At 38.9% G+C, this 20395-nt stretch overlaps 5 protein-coding genes across 5 annotated transcripts; 3 read left to right on the forward strand and 2 right to left on the reverse strand.

Moving 5' to 3' along the window:
* Positions 1–850: 850 nt before the first annotated feature.
* Coq6 (ubiquinone biosynthesis protein COQ6, mitochondrial) lies at positions 851–14505 on the reverse strand. Its single transcript, XM_065485115.1, has 10 exons — positions 14393–14505; positions 13984–14170; positions 13725–13915; positions 13433–13666; positions 3985–4092; positions 3578–3640; positions 3411–3518; positions 2606–2817; positions 1728–1843; positions 851–1677 (listed from the first exon to the last, which is right to left on the reverse strand). Exons 2-10 carry the CDS (start codon positions 14156–14158, stop codon positions 1481–1483), a joined length of 1404 nt encoding a protein of 467 aa, XP_065341187.1. The 5' UTR covers positions 14159–14170; positions 14393–14505; the 3' UTR covers positions 851–1480.
* On the forward strand, positions 4485–13398 carry LOC135940282 (transient receptor potential channel pyrexia-like). Its single transcript, XM_065485109.1, has 9 exons — positions 4485–4623; positions 7146–7579; positions 8243–8540; positions 8721–8816; positions 11091–11494; positions 11605–11996; positions 12058–12499; positions 12562–12796; positions 12854–13398. Exons 1-9 carry the CDS (start codon positions 4591–4593, stop codon positions 13370–13372), a joined length of 2853 nt encoding a protein of 950 aa, XP_065341181.1. The 5' UTR covers positions 4485–4590; the 3' UTR covers positions 13373–13398.
* On the reverse strand, positions 8837–10930 carry LOC135940300 (uncharacterized). The gene is made up of 2 exons (XM_065485137.1): positions 9797–10930; positions 8837–9532 (listed from the first exon to the last, which is right to left on the reverse strand). The coding sequence occupies exons 1-2, from the start codon at positions 10020–10022 to the stop codon at positions 9090–9092; spliced, it is 669 nt and encodes a 222-aa protein (XP_065341209.1). The 5' UTR covers positions 10023–10930; the 3' UTR covers positions 8837–9089.
* Positions 14506–14746: 241 nt separating the features above from the next.
* LOC135940297 (uncharacterized) lies at positions 14747–16347 on the forward strand. The gene is made up of 2 exons (XM_065485132.1): positions 14747–15044; positions 15271–16347. The coding sequence occupies exon 2, from the start codon at positions 15282–15284 to the stop codon at positions 16131–16133; it is 852 nt and encodes a 283-aa protein (XP_065341204.1). The 5' UTR covers positions 14747–15044; positions 15271–15281; the 3' UTR covers positions 16134–16347.
* A 994-nt stretch (positions 16348–17341) lies between these two features.
* LOC135940376 (60S ribosome subunit biogenesis protein NIP7 homolog) lies at positions 17342–18397 on the forward strand. Its single transcript, XM_065485229.1, has 4 exons — positions 17342–17504; positions 17573–17798; positions 17862–18002; positions 18064–18397. The coding sequence occupies exons 1-4, from the start codon at positions 17449–17451 to the stop codon at positions 18181–18183; spliced, it is 543 nt and encodes a 180-aa protein (XP_065341301.1). The 5' UTR covers positions 17342–17448; the 3' UTR covers positions 18184–18397.
* Positions 18398–20395: the final 1998 nt, after the last annotated feature.

The following is a 20395-nucleotide window of genomic DNA, read 5'->3' on the forward strand; positions in this document are numbered from 1 at the left end:
GCAAGGTGAAAATAATAAAAGTACTAGAGAAACATGTGTGCGAACGGGAACTCTGTATGTGTGCGTAAATGTCCGCCGCATCTGTCAACAGTCTGTATAGTGGTCATTTTATCGCTGGTTTGTTTCTACCGTAAGTGATAGCATCTCGTTTCCATTAGCTACACATACACATCATCCGTATTGTAAGAGTATAAGTCTTAAATAGAAGATCATTAGATCTGAAATGGAAGCGATTCATGTCAGTTTGCTCAAAAAATGTGTAACTCGTCTTATAAAAAGAGAAGCAAAAGAAAAATGCAATTGTTATGTAGAACTGCGAAAAGAAGATAACTGTCCAGATGTGCAACCTTTCTTATTTATCAAATAGCAGAAAAATGAACAAAATATTATCGGCCAGTGGAATATATTACTATTAAAAGTAACAAAAAAGTTTACCCGTCTATTTTCATGTGTATAATCTGGAAAAAATTAATTATTATATATTCTCCATCTAGATGATGTCACGATTGTTACATTTTTCTCAGTATCAAAATTATCGATCTGGTTGGCAACTTTTTTCACGATCATAGTTTCGCCGTTTCTTATATAGACTCTCTTCGCTGCAGTAAAAATTATTACGTGTCCCAGACTAATGCAAACTCTTCGAGATCCCCTCCAGGTAGCACAAACCGAGACAAAAAGTATAATTACCAAACACACATTGTACTTGGACAAAAATGCGTTGAAACCTCTTCTCTGAACTTATCGTTTTGAATACGAACATGATTATTATTAAACCGGTTAATAATAATTGCAAAAATTGTAACAGTGTATATATTTCAGAGACTATCTTAGGCTGTGATTTCACTGCATTATGGTATAATAATTGAATTGTGTAATAAAAAAGCATCCATTCTCATTCATCATCGACTAATTGCGCGCGCATCACACATACACACAAAATGTGAACAAGACACAACATTAAATTATATCCACTACCATAGCATGAATAAACACGATTTAATGACATAAAAAATGATCACGGAGAACAACACGGTTGATGAAAAATAAAATAATTGAAGAATCAGGAAATTTCTTTCTCTGATCAAAGATCGTCCAGGATGAAATAAAATCAACTTTGGTTTTCACATTATTTAATTATTATGGTACATAATGAAAAATAAAAACGCATAAAAATATTAAAATTAACCCACAGCTTTTCATTGCCAACTGTTTTTACCTACATAAAAAATAAAGGAAACTGCTAGAAGAATAAGCACAAGCGGTAGAACCTTTTGTTTTTTATTTAATGGCAAACTAAGGAGTGGCATAAAAACCAGATATTATATTTGATGAGGTTATTGAGCTATTAAAAAAAATTCAATTATTATAAACCAAAGAGGCTCTTATCACTTTTTAGTTAGATGGGCTAAAATAAAAAATTAAAACAAGCGAATTCAACATGGATGATACTTAGACTTTTAATCTTTTAAAACAAGACTCAACTGGCGGCGTATTTTGCAAAAAATCCTTTGAGGGGCGTGAGTGCCTCCACCACAGTGACCCCGACTCCTCTTGCCAGCGCGGCCACCGTGTTGTTAGCAGTGTAGAGACGGTGCAGGCCGTCAACCCCCAGCATCAAGGGTAGGTTGTGCAGCTGCCGCTGCCGCTCGTAGTCCAGCAGAGGCTTCAGTTGTCCTGAAAATATTTTGAATCAAACCTTTAGAGAAGCGTTAAACGAGCATTACCCAGCGGCGTCCCGTTTTGGGCACTGGTTGCAAGAATTTCAGCTAGGCACTTGACGTCTCCAAAGCCCAGATTCACGCCCTGACCGGCCAGAGGGTGGATTCTGTGGGCGGCATCCCTGCAACGAAATAAAAGTTTTTCTTTATTTATTAAGTAGCAATATTTAATTTAAAAATAAATTCGCCACATTTTTGGGAGGTTCATTTCTTGACTCGAATACTTTTGAGGACTTTGTGAAATTCTAGCTTTTGGACTATCTTTGGCTAGCGAGGAGAAAAGTCAGTATTTACACTTTAAAATGCCACTCCTTGTGTATACGAATAATGAAAGACTTTTTAAATTTTTTTCATATTCAATTTTGCATTGAAGTGCAATTTTTATTTTAAAACCTATGTATTTAACTAATTACCAACGGCTCAAAATCAATTTTTAAACAGGATATGGGCGGCTAAAAGAAACGATGTAGAGAAAAATCATCTCTCTCATACCCCATCAGCAGAAATTCAAAATCAAAATCCATAACTGCAGAGGATTCTAAATTACGGACGCAGAAAACGACTGTCTGCGCTCTCTTATGTCGAGACAGGGAGCAAAAATAAAAGAGAAACAAGTGACGAATTCTATAAATGCCACAAACCCACCCTCTCTGCGTTAACAACTCTCGTTTACAAATTAAACTTGCCCAAAACTGCGACCAGTAGTTATTTGAGATACATTTACGTATCAGCCAAATTGCCATGTTTCTTTTAAAAAATTTGTGCTACTTTACTTATTTTATATTTTTTATGCTATGTTTCTCTTGAATGTGTAAATAATAAAAAATAATTCTAAGAAGCGTAAGTATTTTCATGCATGGTATAAAGGCCTTGCAATTACTAACCCAATAAGTACCGCGCCTAGTCTCGCGTAGTAAGATGCGTGGCCAAAGCCCAGAGGAAAGGCTGCCCTGCTGCCCTCCTCGACGGACGCGACTGTCGGCTGCAGCTGCTGGGAACCAGGGCTGGAGGTCGAGAAGGGCAGAATAGAGGCCAGCGTTCTGCCCAGGCTGCGCGTCGTGTCTACCACCACCTGCTCCTGCTTGTGCTGCTTCCACTGATATTGACAATGACAGTTTTAAAATTAGATGTTGATGATTCATCAAGAATAAACACTCTAGAATTTTAAATTTATAAACGTTGGAAATGCTATAACCAAGAAAAAAATTTGGCAGAGCTTAGAAAGGAATTGTTTAGTTACATATGAAATGAATAAACGGGAATTTTTAACCTAATGAACATGACTGTTCTGCATTGTGAAAAGAAACATTTCAGTTCAGTTTGTTTTAACATGAAGGGTAAATGGAATGAATAAATTTCCTTATGACTCAAAGGAAAGTCAAGCCATTTATTTGTTCAACTAGTTCTGAAGCCCTAATTCGCAAACAACGTTTACTCCGTTCCTTCTTAGAACTTTATGGCTTCATTTAAATGACTCTTTTTATGACTGATCTAAATATTTTAGTCCGAATCTCTAGTCATGCCAAGAAAATAATTCAACCTCGTCAAAGATGATGGCAAGAAATTTGAACACGGTCACATGGCGCCTTGACTTTTAATAGATTCCTAATCGTGATTGCCCGGGCGGCCTTGCGATTTGTCACCGGGGGAAAACACATGCAAAGGACAGTAACGGATTGAGTTGCTTACAAATGCGTCATTGACTGCGTCAACGAAGGACTCGGCAGAGAGTTCAAGCACTTGCTTGGCTCTGTCGTTGGGCAGCGACCACACCAGCGAGCTCATCTCGTCATTCAGCTGCAAGCAAACGACTTTTTAGTGGAAAACGCGAGGAAACTGTAAAAATACACACTTACAGGCAGCAGGGCGATGGGGCCAGTTGGAAGGAACCTCTGCCAGGCCACCACGTTGCTCGTCGCCTGCGGGGACAAATTCACACGTTATCACAAACTAGTTATATCGGGAAAAATCTCAAAAAGGGCTAATTTTGTCTTCACATCTGTGCCTTTTTAATAGAAAAAATATAGTTAGAATCTTGAAATGAAAACTGTTGAGATAGTTGGGTAGTTTAAAATGATTAAATGTACAAACCTCCGTTTCAAATCAGACTAAATTTATCAAAGATTTGAATTTCAACAATTATTGCAACATGACTTGCTGATTTTAAATTGAATTTTTTAACAGTTGCATCCACGAAAGAAACTTAAAATAATGTAGCCAGATTGATACAATGAATATGGATAAGCTGTAAATGGAAAAATACCTCTGAAAATTTGAGAGTAGCAACTACTCCCATGTAGTCATAGTTCCAAGAAAGATACTTTCCGCCAATGGCCTTTCTGACTTGAGATCCAGCACCGTCGGCTCCAATCTGCAACAAGTTCATACAAATGATGAATTACAAAGTTTTTGCGCATGTAATTAATGAATCAGAATTAACACCAGGAACCACGACATAAAATTTAATATTACTTCTCCATCCTGTTGGCACCAAAGTGATTTACGATGTGAGAAGATCTTTACACACTCAACAAGGCGAGCGAGTGCTTTTGATTTTACTAATTAAAAACAACACATTCGCCGGTGATTTCGGCGTCTGCTTTAATTGCTTGCACGGCCAGCAAGTGGCCCCTTCAAAGCGGATCTGGCTAATTAGATTCCATAAAACAGCAACTTGACAAATGTTTAATAAATTAGCCGTGGCTATTTTGGGCTGCGACGCGGGTGGGGAAAATTATCCGAGAAAAAGTGCCGCGGAGAGGAGCGGCCGAGTTGTGAAACGCTGCCCGTAGCTTCCAGTCCACAAACTGAAAAAGCACTTAAGCCGAGGGCGCGATGAGAAGACAGACGGCGTGAAACACTCAGATCAATGGCCGAAACCACCGACGACGTTTTTGCCCAAGTGAGTCTCCTCAGCAACTAACGAAAATTGAATTGAATCACTAACCAGCACCACCACCACCCCCACTTGTTGAGCAGTAATTAAATAATCACAAAATGCGTACAATTTGAATTTGTGATTAAATGACAGAACATCTGCATGATTTTCTTTAAAGTGTGGATTGAGAGATCTATGAGAATAAACATCTATAATAATAAATAAGAAAGCATTTAAAATTGGATGAATATGATAATTTTTTGTGCTACACTCCATTTAAATATACGCCTTTCATTTATGACGATTCATTGATCACCGTGAAAATTAAATTGTATTTTATTTATCAATATAGCTCAATTGTTTTGAAAAATAAAACGGTTTAAAGTGGATTAAAATGTTGGGTGCAAATGTCATGCAATGACTATTGCTGGCCGAAAACAGTCGAAATGGTTACAGCTAACGGCATAACCAGGAACATTGCGCTTGCTTTCCTTTTGTGGCAGCTCTTTAATGAAATTTTGATTAACATGGAAGTGATATTAACTTTCGAAAACAACCTCTACTCACGTTCATTGCTAAATTTGCACTAATAATTGAAAATGAAAAGTCTAAGCCCTTGCAGGCGTTCAGATTCTTCTAATTTAAAAGCTATATTAAATTAAAAATTACTTGTAGAAATTAAAGAAGGACACTTTTTCCTGGTTTAAAATGAAAGTTAATTTATGCTCACGACTCTAGTTGCAGGTTCCAACCTAAACCCCTTGTTCGTGAAAGTTGCGTAAAAGCCGTGTTTTTAAAGATCGGACTTTGTCTAGATCTATTTTTTTTTTCTATAATTCACAAATATTTCTTTGATGCCAAGTTAGGAAAACTCTAAATGCGTTGAAACATCTGCCGAAAAATGCGCTAAAACTATTTGGGCGAGGTCTTTCTTGTGCAATTAATATATTTTTTTAATTCCCATTTTAAATCTATGTTTCGTGGCAATCATCATTATTAATAGACTTAACAGACGGCAGGAAAAAAATTTGACTTTAGTGAACTACCAAAATAAAACAGCTGGGTTCCATACAGCGTGGAGAAGAGTATAGTAGCAGAGAATGCTTTCTATTTTCAGAGCTTATATTTAGTGGGCCAATTACCAGTGAAAATTGCCGAAACTAGAAGAGTCGGGAGAAGCAGCAGCAACGATTGCCTTATTTCTAGGCGTATGATTGCTGCTGCATTTATCGAGCGCATGCTGCCGTGGTGTATTTTTGTTTCATTTAGCACGAGAAGGGCAGTTAGTTGTGGTGCCAGGCATAAATCTCGGCCTGCTCGAATGCCACTTGCTGTAAACAATGAACGAGCAGCCGCACTTTTGAAATAATAAACACGAGAGCGGCGCGGCTGGAAATTCTTCCCCGCGTGTCCATCATACATTTACGATGCCGAGGGTGCTCTCGAGTTTCGCGTGCGAATCTCTGGAGCTGGGCCAAGAATTCGCCCGTTTTTTGCCTCAAACTTGACGAGCGATCAAGATGGTGCCGAGATGAGAGAGGCCCTTCCGCGCTTTTGCTTTTACGGCTGCATAATTCGACACTTAATTTTACAGCCACTCTCGGCAACTGCTTTGCAAAACAGGACGGCGCGCGATTGATGCATTGCCACCCTCGCGAGAATTCGAAGTCGCACAAACTTTCAGCATCCTAAAACCGTTTGATGTATTTTATCCCAGACAAAAGTTATGCGTTCGTCAGACACTTGTTTATATATGTGTACAATTTACAATTGTAAGCCGATTTTAAACCATCGCAAAAAATTAATGGCGCAGCAAACCTATAATAATGAATATCTTTAATCTTGCGCCAGGAGGTAATTAAGAAAAATTAAGAATTGCTTAGTTTAGAAAATATTGTTTTAAATATAAGCAACAAATTTGAGAAAGCCTCTAAGGAAAACAAATGCAAGTAAAAGAAATAGACAAATTTCAAGGAAGTTAGTACAATTTCTCAGTTATAAAATATCTTGATTTTTTATAAATCGAATATGGAAAAAAATAATGTATAAATTATACTACTTTAACTCTCCAGATTCTATACACCTTTAAATACGCAAATTTTAATTTTTATACCGATTTTATGTGTGCTTACTCTGTACCACTTTGTTTAAAAAAAGTCGAAATGCGAGTAAAAAAGAATAACAATAAGAAACATTTTTCAAGATGGTTCTAACTCTTTGTCACTAAGAGAGCAAGAAGTAAACAACTGAGAAAACACAGCAGCGCTGCTGGGATTTTGTGATGCAGGTTAGGGTTGAGGCCACAGGAGCAAAAACAGCAGCTGTCCATGGTACAAGAACATGCTAGAGATAATAATTATCTTGATAATTTGTTCCCTTTAAGTCACCTGTTCTGAGTTAATCGTTAAACCACACAAAATATAGCAGTAATTTTTGTTCTCCATCATTTTTCTTAGCTTAATTTAATTCCCTCTGTGTGCAATACTATCAAGTTAAATTAAATGTAAAGGAAGTTACAACCTTTCGAGTGTTGAATTAAATTTCAGGACGGAATGCACTCAATGGGCTCGATGCACTCGGAACACAACTGGGGCGCCCAGGGAATATTCAGCAGCATCTCATCGGAGGCGAGCGACGAGGTGGCCGAGGACAGTATGGCCAACGACTACCTGTCGGCGCGGCTGGACGAAGAGACACGCCAGCGAAGACCGTCAAGAGCGCCCATCGAGGTCAGCGGCAGGGATGGCGTGTGGTCAGCCAACGAGGTGGCGCGCGAGCTGCGAGCCCTGGCCGAGGGACTGTGGGACCTGGCCAGCCGCGGCGAGGAGAAGAAGTTGGTCGACATGGTGATGACCGAGGGCATCAACTCACCGGTGGCCAACACCACCCTGCTGATAGCCGCCTGGCACGGCCTCACCGGCCTCACGCACAAGCTGCTGGCCGAGGGCGCATCCTCAAATACGTGCGACCCCAAAGGAAGGTGAGGAGACAAGTGCACCATCAGTCCAATTACAAAGTCAATTCATCCCTGAGAAATTAATAGTTAATTATCAAGTCATGCGACAATTGAGAATCAAAAGTAATTGAACACTATACTGACAACCACGAAGAAATTAAAATTCGATGCCTCTTTCATGAATGCACAACGTTTGCAAGTCCAAGCTGAATTTTACGAATTTTAATAGTCAATTGGCGGTTAGAAATCTGTATGAAAAAAATTTTCTACAAGAAAGTTTAATCCACAAACAAACAAAAATTTCACTGCTCAAGTTTGAACCAATTAACTGTAAGCCAAGGACTGCACAAGGACCAATCGATTCTCTGAGGAATAAGCTGAATAAATTTAATAAAAAAGTAATCAATCTTACTTAGCTTTTAACTAATTTAAATTTTCTATGAAATCCATATAAAAAATTTATACTTCATTCACACGGGCATTATTTACTGGAATTAGAAGTACCGACGAAAAAGGAAGAGCAGTTTTCCGTATCACATCGTAAATTTCCTGCTGCTGGTTATTGTAACCCAATTTCATGAGCGTGCTGAGGTGTTCCAGGCCTGAGGATTTAGTTAACCCTTCCGTTTCTCCATCGACAAAACTGGCTTCAAAAGCAAACTTTAATGCTGTGAAATTTCCTCACAGAACGCCCCTTCATCTCGCCTGTTGTGCCGGAGCCGACGACTGCGTGGCCCTTTTGATAAAATTTGGAGCTGATGTGTCCTCTTGGGATAGCTGCCACAAAAGTACCCCTCTTCATTGTGCTGCCGGCGCCGCTAGCCCAGCGAGTGTCAAGCTATTGCTAAACGCAGGTGCCAGTCCCAACACTGGACTTTCTGGACACAATGCAAGCCGGAGTGCCCTTCACCTCGCAGTGCAGGCCGCAAGTCCTGATTGTGTCAGACTTCTGCTTGACGCTGGAGCAGCTCCGAATACCACTCAGGTACAAGCTAAGGTTAAGGGTAGAAATTTAGAATATTATTATTTCAATTCTATCGCAAGGTGTTGAACTCTCAGCCATCCAATTAAAACAACTGTCAGGAGTTTATTATTTAAGGATTTGGTTGGTTTAGAGATAAAAAATGTGCCAGTTGTTTGGTAATTTTTTTCTTTTGAATTTCAGCTATTCACAGAAACACCACTGCACTTGGCAGCTGCATTAGGGGCTGCAGACTGTATGAGACTGCTTCTTCAATGCGGAGCCGACGTGAGGGTTCAGGTAAGGAAGATGCGTTAAAATTAAGACAAACGATGCATTAGGATTTATTGTGTAAAAATAATTCTCTCTAAAGTCATTCTTAAAACTATCGATTTAAGCAAACATCCTCTGAGGAATGCAGACAAATTAGGAAGAACTAGGAGAGTGTCATAATACTTATAAGGTTACAAAATACAAAATTTCATTTCGTACACTATTCCATAGGTTAAACGGTCGTCTCCAGCTTGAGACAAAAATGCAGAAATTACTATCACGAAATCTTAATGCATTTGTTTATTCAGGATTGCTAGTGGTCTCCATGTCCAGCTTCAAAGGATTGCTACTAAAATAATCATCCCACTTTTCTTTGTTCGTCTCGGTCGGAATGAGGGCCTTCTTCTTCTTCAGCGCCGGCGACCTCTGAATCATAGCTACTCGTTTTCCATCAAGCAGATTCTCGTTGTTTTCGCCACTTGCTGTTTCAGTCACAATTTTTTCTGCGATTTCTAGAGTCTCTTGGGCTCTTCTGATTTCCGCTGCGCAAGACTCCTGGAAGTCGTGGTCCAAGCCGTGCAAGTACATTGGATTGTCGTTGTCGACACTCTCAGATTGCTGCTTGCTGCGCAAGGAGAGCCTTTTCCTCTTTAAGTCCTTTTTCACTTCAGGCGCTTCGATTTTAAGATTCACTGATGGGGCCCAATCTACGTCAGTCATTTCCCTGATTTCGGCCGGTTTTCCTATTGAAAAAAATGAGTCAAGGTTAAAAGATGCCAAAACTTCAAAATATTCTAGATTCCAATTTTGAATGTGAATCAATAATCTAAATCCACCATAATTACCAACTAACAAAAATTATTAGTAGCGCATAAAAAAGTTTATCTGATATGCTGTAATAAAATTCCTAAGGCGGAAACTGTGATTTTTCCATACGCAATGTGGAAGAACGCTTCCTTTCGGTTTCGGTCTAATCAAAGTTTTGTAACTGAAATTTGCTGCATTACCTGAAACGAAATGATCCTGGCATATGTCTGTGTTGTCCAATTTCTTCAGAGTCAGTTCATTAGGGGGCTTCCCTAACGCCGCGATCCAAGCTAACCTTCTTTTGAGTGACAGCGATTCGATCTCATATGTGGCATTCGTACGAATTCGAGGTATCCGGAAAAACTTCTTGTCTGGGCAGTTCTGCTTGTTGTTTTTACAGTTTTTGATGCCACAGTTCCGCACCATGGCTAAGGAATCACCAAGTTTCAATGAATACCACCAGAAATATTCAGAATAATGGGCAACGCGCGATGGTCAGGTAACAGTGCACACTCGGGCGAAGCGTCATGTACTTCGAATAAAACCTGCACAACTCGCAACCTAACGAAGGCTCGTGTTGTATTGGTTCACAATAATTATATTTTCCCGAATGGACCTCGTCTCGATTGTCATTTGTTTACGTCAGTGGAGTGCTAGAGTGGGAACCGAAAGTAACAAACAGTGCAAGCAAAGGAGTTACCCATTCAAAAATACTTAATACCAATTTAGCTGATTCTATCATTCCTGGAACAAAATATACTGAACAAATAATTCACATCTACTATTGTTAAATTTTTCATACCTTTTTTGGGATGAAATTCAAAAATATCTTTAAAATCTTTTCAAATTTTAGTCTCCCATTCATTGATTGCACTGTTTTGGCCTTCACGGCGCCACTGGGTGCGGCGATTGATCGAACTAAACACTGTTTGGCAGTGAATGGCGGCACGCGCGTTGGGAATTTAACCGCTTTGCTGTCGAAAAAAAAATTTGGAAAGTAAAAAAGGAATGAAAAATATCTTTGCAATTGGGGACATTAAAACGATTGAAATGTGCGCATTTTGCTTTTATTTCAATTGAAAATAAGAGCAAATTAATTATAATGAAAATCTTGATTATTTTTCAATCGCCCAGCAGAGAGAGTAAGAAAATAACACAATGACTTGAAATTTAGATATTCAATATAACTAAAAAACCTATTACCTAGGTAATTATTTGTTTATTTATATTGTGACACTTGACAGTCAATCTTAATCGCTAGAAACAAATGTTTCCTCGCAATTTTATTATTTTAAACTAGACTAAAACAAAAAAGATGAAATATTATTGCAAAAAAATATATGATAATGCAATGTAATTTTGACCAAGCTCAATCAATCACAACTTGGAAATTTTAAATAATTAAAACTAAAGGAAAACGAGTCTCTGAGGTTTTTTACCTGCCTTTATACACTATTTTAAATGACATAATAAAAAACAAACCCCGTTTAACAGGTGGGTCAGGAAAGAGCGACCTCTCTTCACCTTGCAGCCGAGGATGGCAATGCAGACTGTGCTCGCATGCTGTTGGACGCTGGTGCTAGCCCTCAGGCTCGCAACGCCCGCGGTCAAACGCCCGCACACCTTGCGGCCCTCGCGCAGTCAGCAGAAACGCTGGAGCTACTCCTTCAGCGGGGCGCCGATCCCAACAGCGTTGACACCGGCGGCAGGACGCCGCTGCACAGTGCCATAGTCAAAGGGTCACGTTCGTGCGAGTGCGTCCGCCTGCTGGTCGAGCATGGCGCCGACGTCAACCGGCCAGATGCTTTTGGCTATACTCCACTGCACATTGCGGCCCTCAGCGAATTTTCTTCCTGCGTAGAGCTACTCATCAGGCACGGAGGGCACGTGACTGCCAGGTTTGAAATTGTTCTGCAAAATTTAGAAGTGGCACCATGGAACATTTGCCGCAAAATATTAATAAAAACTTAAGGCCACTTTTGCTATAAATTGAAATTCTTTTTTTAAGGACAAAAGGAGGAGTATCTGCCCTAAGCTTCATGGTGAGGAGAACTCCAGATGCCTTGCAAAGATTTGTGGACCGACTTGACGCCAGCATCTCGCTGCACGAACACGAGCTTGGCGACGTAGATTGCACCCTGAAGCTGGATTTCCGTGTTTTAGTGCCTAGGACTTGTCACGGGGAAGCAGAGTTGTTGCTCTCTTTTGTTGAGTCGGGTCAAAGACACCTGTTGCAGCACCCGCTGTGCCAAACCTTTCTATTTTTGAAGTGGAAGCACATCAGAAAGTTCTTCCTTATCAGCCTGCTTTTCCACGCTCTCTTCGTGGCTCTGCACACGAGTTTTGTGATGGCCGTTTATCTCGAGGCACCAACAACAAACTCTACTGGAGCTGACTTGGGTATGTTCCCTCAAGATAACTTTAGTTGTCTGTTCATCCTAAAGCTTGATTTCCATTTCAGGACGGGAAGTAGCCAACCTAAATCTCAGTGACCTGCCCCTGTACGTTACTTTTCTTGGTTATGGCCTTTTGTCGATGAACATACTGCTTGTGCTGAAGGAAATCTTCCAAATGGCCCATGCGAAGTTCCACTACATGCGTCGATGGGAAAACTGGCTGCAGTGGCTGATCATTGCCACTGTGTTTGCGTGCGTGGAGGCGCTTTGGCTGGACAGGCCCAGACTGACTGCTTCTTGGCAGCACCACATAGCAGCTCTCGGAATTTTCTTCACGTGGCTAGAGCTAATGATGTTGGTTGGGCGATTTCCCATGTTCGGGCTCTATATCCAGATGCTCACCACCGTGGCCGCAAACTTTGTCAAGTTTTTACTGGCTTATAGCTGTCTTCTGATTGCATTTGCCTTGAGTTTCACCCTCCTATTTCGAGGGTATCCATCATTCAAGTACGGCTTCTATTCTTCTTCAATCAAAAAGAAATTATTATATTATACATTTTGCTTCACAGGACTGTGCCTCTTGGATTACTGAAGACGGTGGTAATGATGGTCGGAGAGTTTGAGTACGAAGACATGTTCTTCAGTAAAGAGCATCCGGTCATTTACGAAGGGACGTTACACTTGCTTTTCTTCATTTTCGTCGTTTTGACAACAGTTGTGCTCATGAATCTGCTAGTAGGCTTGGCAGTGAGCGACATTCAGGGATTGCAGAGGTCAGCCGGCCTGGACCGTCTTGTCCGACAAGTAAATAATTAAGATTTAATAATTATTAAAGCGAGTTACTATTATTTGTGTAAACAGGCAGAACTGGTCTCACACATTGAATCTCTCCTATTCTCAAAACTACTGAAGTTTATCCCGGATGGAATTTTGACTTTCTGCCACCAGAACGCCCTTCTCGTGGCCTCAAACTACAGGTGGGCATTCTACATTCGCCCGAATGACCCACGGGAAGCCCGCATTCCAAAAGACCTGATTGAAGCCTGCTACCGTCTTGTAGCAACACGGAGTCCTCGAAAAAGAAATAAAGACACCATGTTGAGGAACAACAGAAACGTCTCCCAGTACAGCACAGCGTCTGCACAACATTCTAGAATAGACACTCACTTGCTTGAGCAAATTCAAAACCAACTAGGAATACTAATGCACAAATCAGAACAAAGTATTTCTGCTGAGAGCAGTTTGTCTCAAAGAATAACCAATCTTGCAGGTCAAATAGAATGTTTGAGACAAGAACTGGTTGCTAATGCTAGAAGGCAGTCATTGATCCCTAATAATTCAAATGGTAATGTCATGCCTGATTTAAGTTCTTCCGTGTAATTTTCTCAATGCAATAAAATTTTTAAAGCCAAAAATGTTTATAATCAAGAAGCTACTCACCAAGAGGCTGCAAGAAATTTGCTCTCCTGAAGACAGTGTCACTTTTGGCTTCTCGTCAGCATCCAGCAAGTTACAGGACTCAATTTTAGTCCCATATTTTACAGAGGCATTAGTTTCGGTTAATATCTTGGAGACAGCTCCCAAGAGAACGTCGTTCTCGACTATATACGCAATTGGATCGTCCATATGAGGATTGTTGAAGTTCAATACAGCCTCAGAACTAGTTTCCCAGACCTAGAAATTAAAGATACTTTAATTAATTTATTTATTATTACATTTGTCATTCAAATACCTGCATCTTTTTGACTGGGCAATATCTGGCATCCTCAATTAATGGCCAGGCATCAATTTCCATCATCAGACTTATTGTGGCCTCGCTCAAGGCCGAGACCCTGTTGCTATATTTTGAAGTCAACCTGTATTCCTTTGCTGGGCTAGCTTCCAAGAGCAATATTTTCTTGTCCCTTAGCATTGCATTTCGAGCTGCAGAAAATATTAATCTCTGAATGAGAAAACGCTTATGTATATATGTATTTATGGTATTGTTTTACCCAAGGAGCAGGCCATTGTGGTTCCAACCATCCCACCGCCAGCGATGACAATATCAAAATGTTCATTTTTCTGCGAGTTAGTAGCATCATTGGCGGCTGCATTACTGCAAAATGTTTTGCATTGGCCAATGTAGCTGCCAGTTGTACGAAGGTACCGAACAGAGCGGAGCATCATTTTAACAAGGTGCTGGAAATTGATATGGGAAAAATGAGACACCGCAGGTTGATATGTGTGTTTAGGTTCATGCATAATCCAGAGTGCTGAAAAATTTAGCGTTCAAAAATGTTATTTTTCAATAAATTATGTTACGTATGATATCGTATATTACATACGCATGTAGATACAACTATATAGATTTGCAATTTCATGATCAAAACGACCATAAAAAATAGTCTTAAGCTCAAATACCTTGTAGAATACTTCTGTTCAAACTCTCTAAAAGATTCTCATGGTGTGTTCTGTCCCTTTAAATTTTCTCTTTCAAATCAGACTCGAAGACAAATAAACAAAGTTCCATATGATCAGCACTGTCGCCAACAAAAATGTAAGTCAATATAATACTGGATCGGAAATTACTTGCTTTAAACCTTAATTTCTTGGAAACAAATTACAGAAAATTTTATTTTATGAATTTTTAGTTATATTTTTCGTACAAACTTTATCAAAAACATCAAAATTGAAATAAATATGATAAATTGTAGTTGGTACCTTAGCATCATATAGGGGCGTGGTTGTATTATTAATGATCTTTGCCTGGCTAAGGTGGGCTGAGGCGATTGACATAATAGATACAAGACCTAGACAGAGAGAAGCAAGCTAGAATGCTCTGAAGAGCGGTGAAAAGTGAAGGTTTACAAAATTACGGATGCCCACAAAGCACTGAGAAGTTAAAAAGCGAAGCCGATAGAAGAATATATTTTAGTGTTATAAAATATGTGTGTTAACGCAGTAGTCGCACCGGATCAAGTTCCTCTTTATAGCCTCATCAAAAAATATAATTTTCAGTCGGAAGATATAAAGAGATCACATATTCGTCAGTGAAGGAAAAATTTCAACTCTGGTTAGTATTACGGAAGACTCTCAAAAACATTGTGCCTAGAATTATCCATCAGTAGCGAATTCAAGCTCGCACTTAAATAAAAGTAATTTGGTTCTCAAAATGCTTTAGTATATTTTGCTGGTATGTTTTTCTATAGGTTAAAAATTCCCTGTTCTAATTTACACGATGTGATAAGATTGTTTTTGTGTGTTTCTTTTGATTAATTATTCCATTTCTTGTGTTTCAGTTACAACCAAAATGCTGCCTGCGATACCGTGGTTAGTGCAAGCCGGCATGGCCATTGTCGCAAGTTACGGAGGGTACCTGTATTACGACCAGAACTTAAAAGACCTCAGAGGAGATCTTAACGTTTCCATGCTCAAATTTGACTTAAACATCAACATTTTCGGTCAGACAGAGGCCCTGAATGCCCTGGTGAAAAGCTTAAATCGGCACCAGAAGAAACCAGGTTCTGAAGTGACTGTGTTGTACGGGGGAGTTGGGGTTGGCAAAACTCTAGCCTTGTCTCTTATCCGGCGCAACTACCAACCACAACGAGCCATTACCAACGTGATGCAGAACGCGCTGGAGGACTTCACGCAGGTCCAGGAGGTGCACAAGACGCTCAAGTCTAATTTAGTGAGGATCAAGCAGGGCTTCGCTCTTGTCACGATCGACAATGCCGACATCACAAGCGTTGACTTGTGGCGATTCATCAAAGCCATCGACAATTTGTGCATTTTGTACCAAACGCAGGCAAAGGTTGTCATCAGCGCGCAACTTTTCGGGGAGTCAAATTCGGAGAACGTACGTGACTTGATATCCCATTCCTTCAAGAGTGAAGAGGAGTACACAAATTACATCCGGGACAAAAACCAAAAAGTGTGCTCCTACTTTAGCACCTGCAATGCAATCATGTTCAAGCCGATTTCATTAGATACCTTGAAAATGTGTATCAGTGCTTCTGCCAAAACTCTGACCAGAATGGACTTGACTGAAAAGCAGATGCTCTATTTGATGGGCCAAATTTCTGAAGTTGGACTTGATTATGTACCTGGTGGATGTAAATCAGTTGAAAACTATGTTGCACTTCTGCATGATGGGCTGTAGAAATTCTGCACAAACTGTCTCGAGGTGTTGCTGTATTTTAAATTAACTAAATTAACAAGGCTGATTTTGCACATCTCTTTACGCAGTTCATTATTGTGTCTGTATGAGTCGGTTCCATTTTAAATGGATTCTGCAAGATAATTAACTTTTGGGAATAATTGTGTAATAATAAAGTTTTGAATTGAACTTAACCAAAATAAATGGCATAAATTACTTTGTATTCTTTCAATTAAAAATATTTCACAAAAAACCTTTGAAAATTTTACTTTTTTTAAATAAATAGTGATTAAATTATTATATTGCTAATTCATTTTTATTTCAAAAATGGTTAGGTTAACTTTGACAAACTTCAGACGAATTTTTCAGCGGTTAATCTCTTTGGGGATACATTATGATGATTAATTTTCTCTATTATTAATAAGTTGAAAACATTAGGAGTGCAATTTTTAGGTATTTAATATAGTAACTTTTGCATTTGAATGATTGCTCTAGCAGGAAGAAAATAAAATGGTGGAGAATTAGATCGGAACTTGTCCTCGTTGGTTAAAGAGAGATTTGTATTATTCTCGACATGTTTCGGCTACAACTGGTGCCCTATTCATGAGATAGTTTATTTTTAATAACAAAACATTGTCATTTTTTTGTAAAAAATTTAGAAAAGTTATTGCTAGTATTTTAAAACAGAGGACGAAGGAAAAAATGGATTATTATCATACGCCTTAAATAATCAATATTTATTTTATCTTTACCATTTTTAAGAATATTATATATATATATATATATATATATATATATATATATATATATATATATATTAGTACTAAAAAAATTAAAATCTCAACTTTAACTAACGAAGATAAATCCGATTATTTCTACACCATCAGAAATGTCTTCCTAGATCCTATGGAGTGAAAATTTCAAATCAGTAAATGACAAACAGGATATAATTTTTAAATTTATATGAGTGAAGACGTCATGAAAAACATTTCATGCAATGCAGGGAAAGCATAGTGTACTTGCCAATTCATATTTATTCTTGCTCTGACAATAAAAATAAATAAATGCTGCACTCTTAGGCCGAAAGAAAAAATTCCCAAAATTCTCTTCCCGCCTCAGTAGAGGGCGTGACCTGGGCGTGACGAGACTCTTTGATCATCGATCATTTTAAAGCGCAGATACAAACACACAAACAGTTTCTCTTACATGTGTTTGGTAGCGGTGGCTTTGTTTTCGTCGCATGTTAGATTCCTGAGTTGCTTGGCCTGCTAAAAGTATTTGCTTAATTTTTAATAAACTGTATATTCTCAACTGAACAATGAAGATTTTAAGTGACGAGAGAACGAAAAGTGTCTTTGAAAAACTGGCAAAATTGTAAGTCGGTTGTAATTTATATTACATATTTTGTCTCAAAAACGTATCTAACCTAAATTTTTTTGCAGCATTGGAGGCAACATCAAATTGCTGATTGACAGACCGGATGGGAAGTATTGCTTCAGAGAGCACAAGGACAGAGTTTATTACATGTCACAAGCCATTCTGGACCTGGCCTTATCATGCAACAAAGAGCAACTAATTTGTGCTGGGACGTGCTTCGGAAAGTTTACAAAAACAAACAAGTTCAGGTTGCACATTACAGCACTAAACTATTTAGCTCCATACGCCCAGGTTATTATTATTATCTTTCATGATAAATTGTGCTGACGGTTTTTAATTTCTGGTTAATTTTAGTATAAAATCTGGCTCAAGCCGAGTGCGGAACAGCAGTTTCTGTATGGCCACCATGTGCTCAAATCGGGCATGGGTAGGATCACAGAAAACACTCCAAAAAATCAGGGCGTAGTGATTTTTTCTATGAATGACATGCCACTGGTGAGAGAGAACATAAGACAATCTTAAAAGCGATACTAACTGCTTTTATTGCCATTTTCAGGGCTTTGGAACGTCAGCAAAGGCGACAGCAGACTGCAAGCACGCAGACCCCATTGCAATCGTGTGCTTTAACCAAGGAGACATCGGTGAATACATTCGAAATGAGGACACTTTGATTTAATTCTAAAACACGTAATACAGCTGCTACTCATAAGCCTGTGGGTACGTGGAGCCGTTAATACTTCAACCACAAGACTTGAAAAAAGACGAATAATTGCACTACTAAAAAACGCATTTCTGTCACGGCTCCACGTACCCACAAGCTAAAGTATTGAATGTTTATGGAGACCCTTTCTTTCAGTACTAATGTGGAATAAAGTTAATTTTCCGTATAATTTTGTTAGTTAAATTTCACGTTCCATTACAAGGGTTCAGCAAATAGATTATCCATCATATACATCAAACAAATCCCTAGCCAATTTAACCTGTTCACATTTGGTTCGAGAATATGAAGGATGGGAAGAGATGCTAAAATGCGAGAAAAATTAAAAAAGTTATTAGGTTGAATCAGATCTCTTTTCTAATTTAAGAGTCAGATGTGCAAGTCTGTACCCTTTTTGGAAGTATTGAGGGCACTGTCGAAGAGATACATTCTTTTTATATCTGTTTTTCTTTGGTAGTAATGAAGAAATTTATTGTTATCATAGCATTCATTATTACATAACTCCAGTGAACATAATTATGTATGCTTAATCATGACTCATCAAGGTCTCACAACCAGCCCGTCACACTGCGCCGCTCCAGCCTGCTAATTTTGGGCCACTTGACCAGCCGCCGTGAATTTGGCCCAGCCACGCCAGCCGCCGGTCTTAAAGTCGAAAAGTGCTGGAGAAAAAATTGTTTCCGGCCCTTTGGAACGTTAAGCATTATCATCTACACTCTTATAATTTAGTCAGCCCTGACAGCCACTGACAAAAATGCTCAGCCGGCGACCCAAAGTTCAGATGTAGCTGGTTCTGTTAGCCACCGCCTAAAATTACCTCTACTTATAAAATTAAGTTCATATCTGCCTCTATAGTTGGCTTCTAAAATAGGTTTTGTTTAAGGCAGACGAGGACTCCGCAAGCAGCTTATCAAGCATATTTCTTACGTAGATTTGTAATTGGAAAAATTATGAGGGATATAGCTTATTTGAAAATTTTGGTAAGTGCTCAGCTATGCATAAGATGTTTCAGACGAGTCGTTTCAACGAACGCTGAATCAGAATTCTCTGCAGCTTATATTGTGGCTTGAAAGTTGTTTTGGAGGGAAGTAACTGCGCTCATGTAGTCTTTGGGGCCAAAACATCCGCTGCACAAGTACGAAAGCGAATTATTTATTTTTTGGATATAACAAATCTCGCTGTCAAATTAGGCGTACCTAAATTTGGTGTAAACTGAATTGGATATAGATAACCCTCTAGCTGCAGCTTCAGACCTAATTTAATACTGGTCTAAGGATGAAATTTTGCAATTTTTTATATTTTAGTTTTTATTTGGCTAAATTAGGTGTGCCTACCGTGAACATCAATATTTATTGCATCTAATTTAGGAGATAGTTAGTAAGTGCTAAATTTCAATTTTTTCTTCTCCAAATGACACTTAAAGCTACCCATCCTGCGTTTAAATCCGCGCAGAGCTGAGAGCTATTCAAAATAGTTTCATTTTTGTAAAGACAATTAAGTCTATATATACGATACATATTTCCTTCGTTACTGGCAATTACTTTTAATAAACGTCACATCGCGTGAATTGTTAATGTATAATTTTCAACATTTCTTCGTTGCTTTGGGACAGTTTTCACAAAAGGCTTATTTAGATTATATAATAGAGAGTAAATTTGTCACTGCGAAAATGATTGCGCTGCTTAATGCCTCAGAAATAAAATTTCAAATGATCTTAGGATAATATTGAATTTTTTCGTGCATGCTTAAGTCAAAATGCATCAAAAGCCAAACTGTCTAAGTTGTGCGTTATACCACGCACAATGTTCTAATCCAACAGCGGTAGCTTGCAGCTGCGGCCCCATGGTTATGATCCCACAGCACCACCCACCCAACTGCCCCGTGAGGTGAAATGCTTGCAACCGTGTGTGTGTGTGCAGCCCCTGACAAAAAGCCATTCACGAAAACCTCCTAGATGAGCATGAACACCCAGTCTCTGTTAGCATCCAAGGGTGAAGATGCTATCTATCTCAAAATATCTAAAATGATAAAATATGATTGATCTCATGCCAGCAACAAAATGAGTTATCCCATCAGTGAATCTAATAGCTATAACTATTTGATCCATGGAATCAATATCGCCACAGAAACAGTAGAAATTTAATTTTATAGTCACAATAAAAGTGGAAAA

The sequence above is a fragment of the Cloeon dipterum genome, chromosome 3, assembly GCF_949628265.1.
Source record: "Cloeon dipterum chromosome 3, ieCloDipt1.1, whole genome shotgun sequence".
Taxonomy (NCBI): Eukaryota; Metazoa; Arthropoda; class Insecta; order Ephemeroptera; family Baetidae; genus Cloeon; species Cloeon dipterum.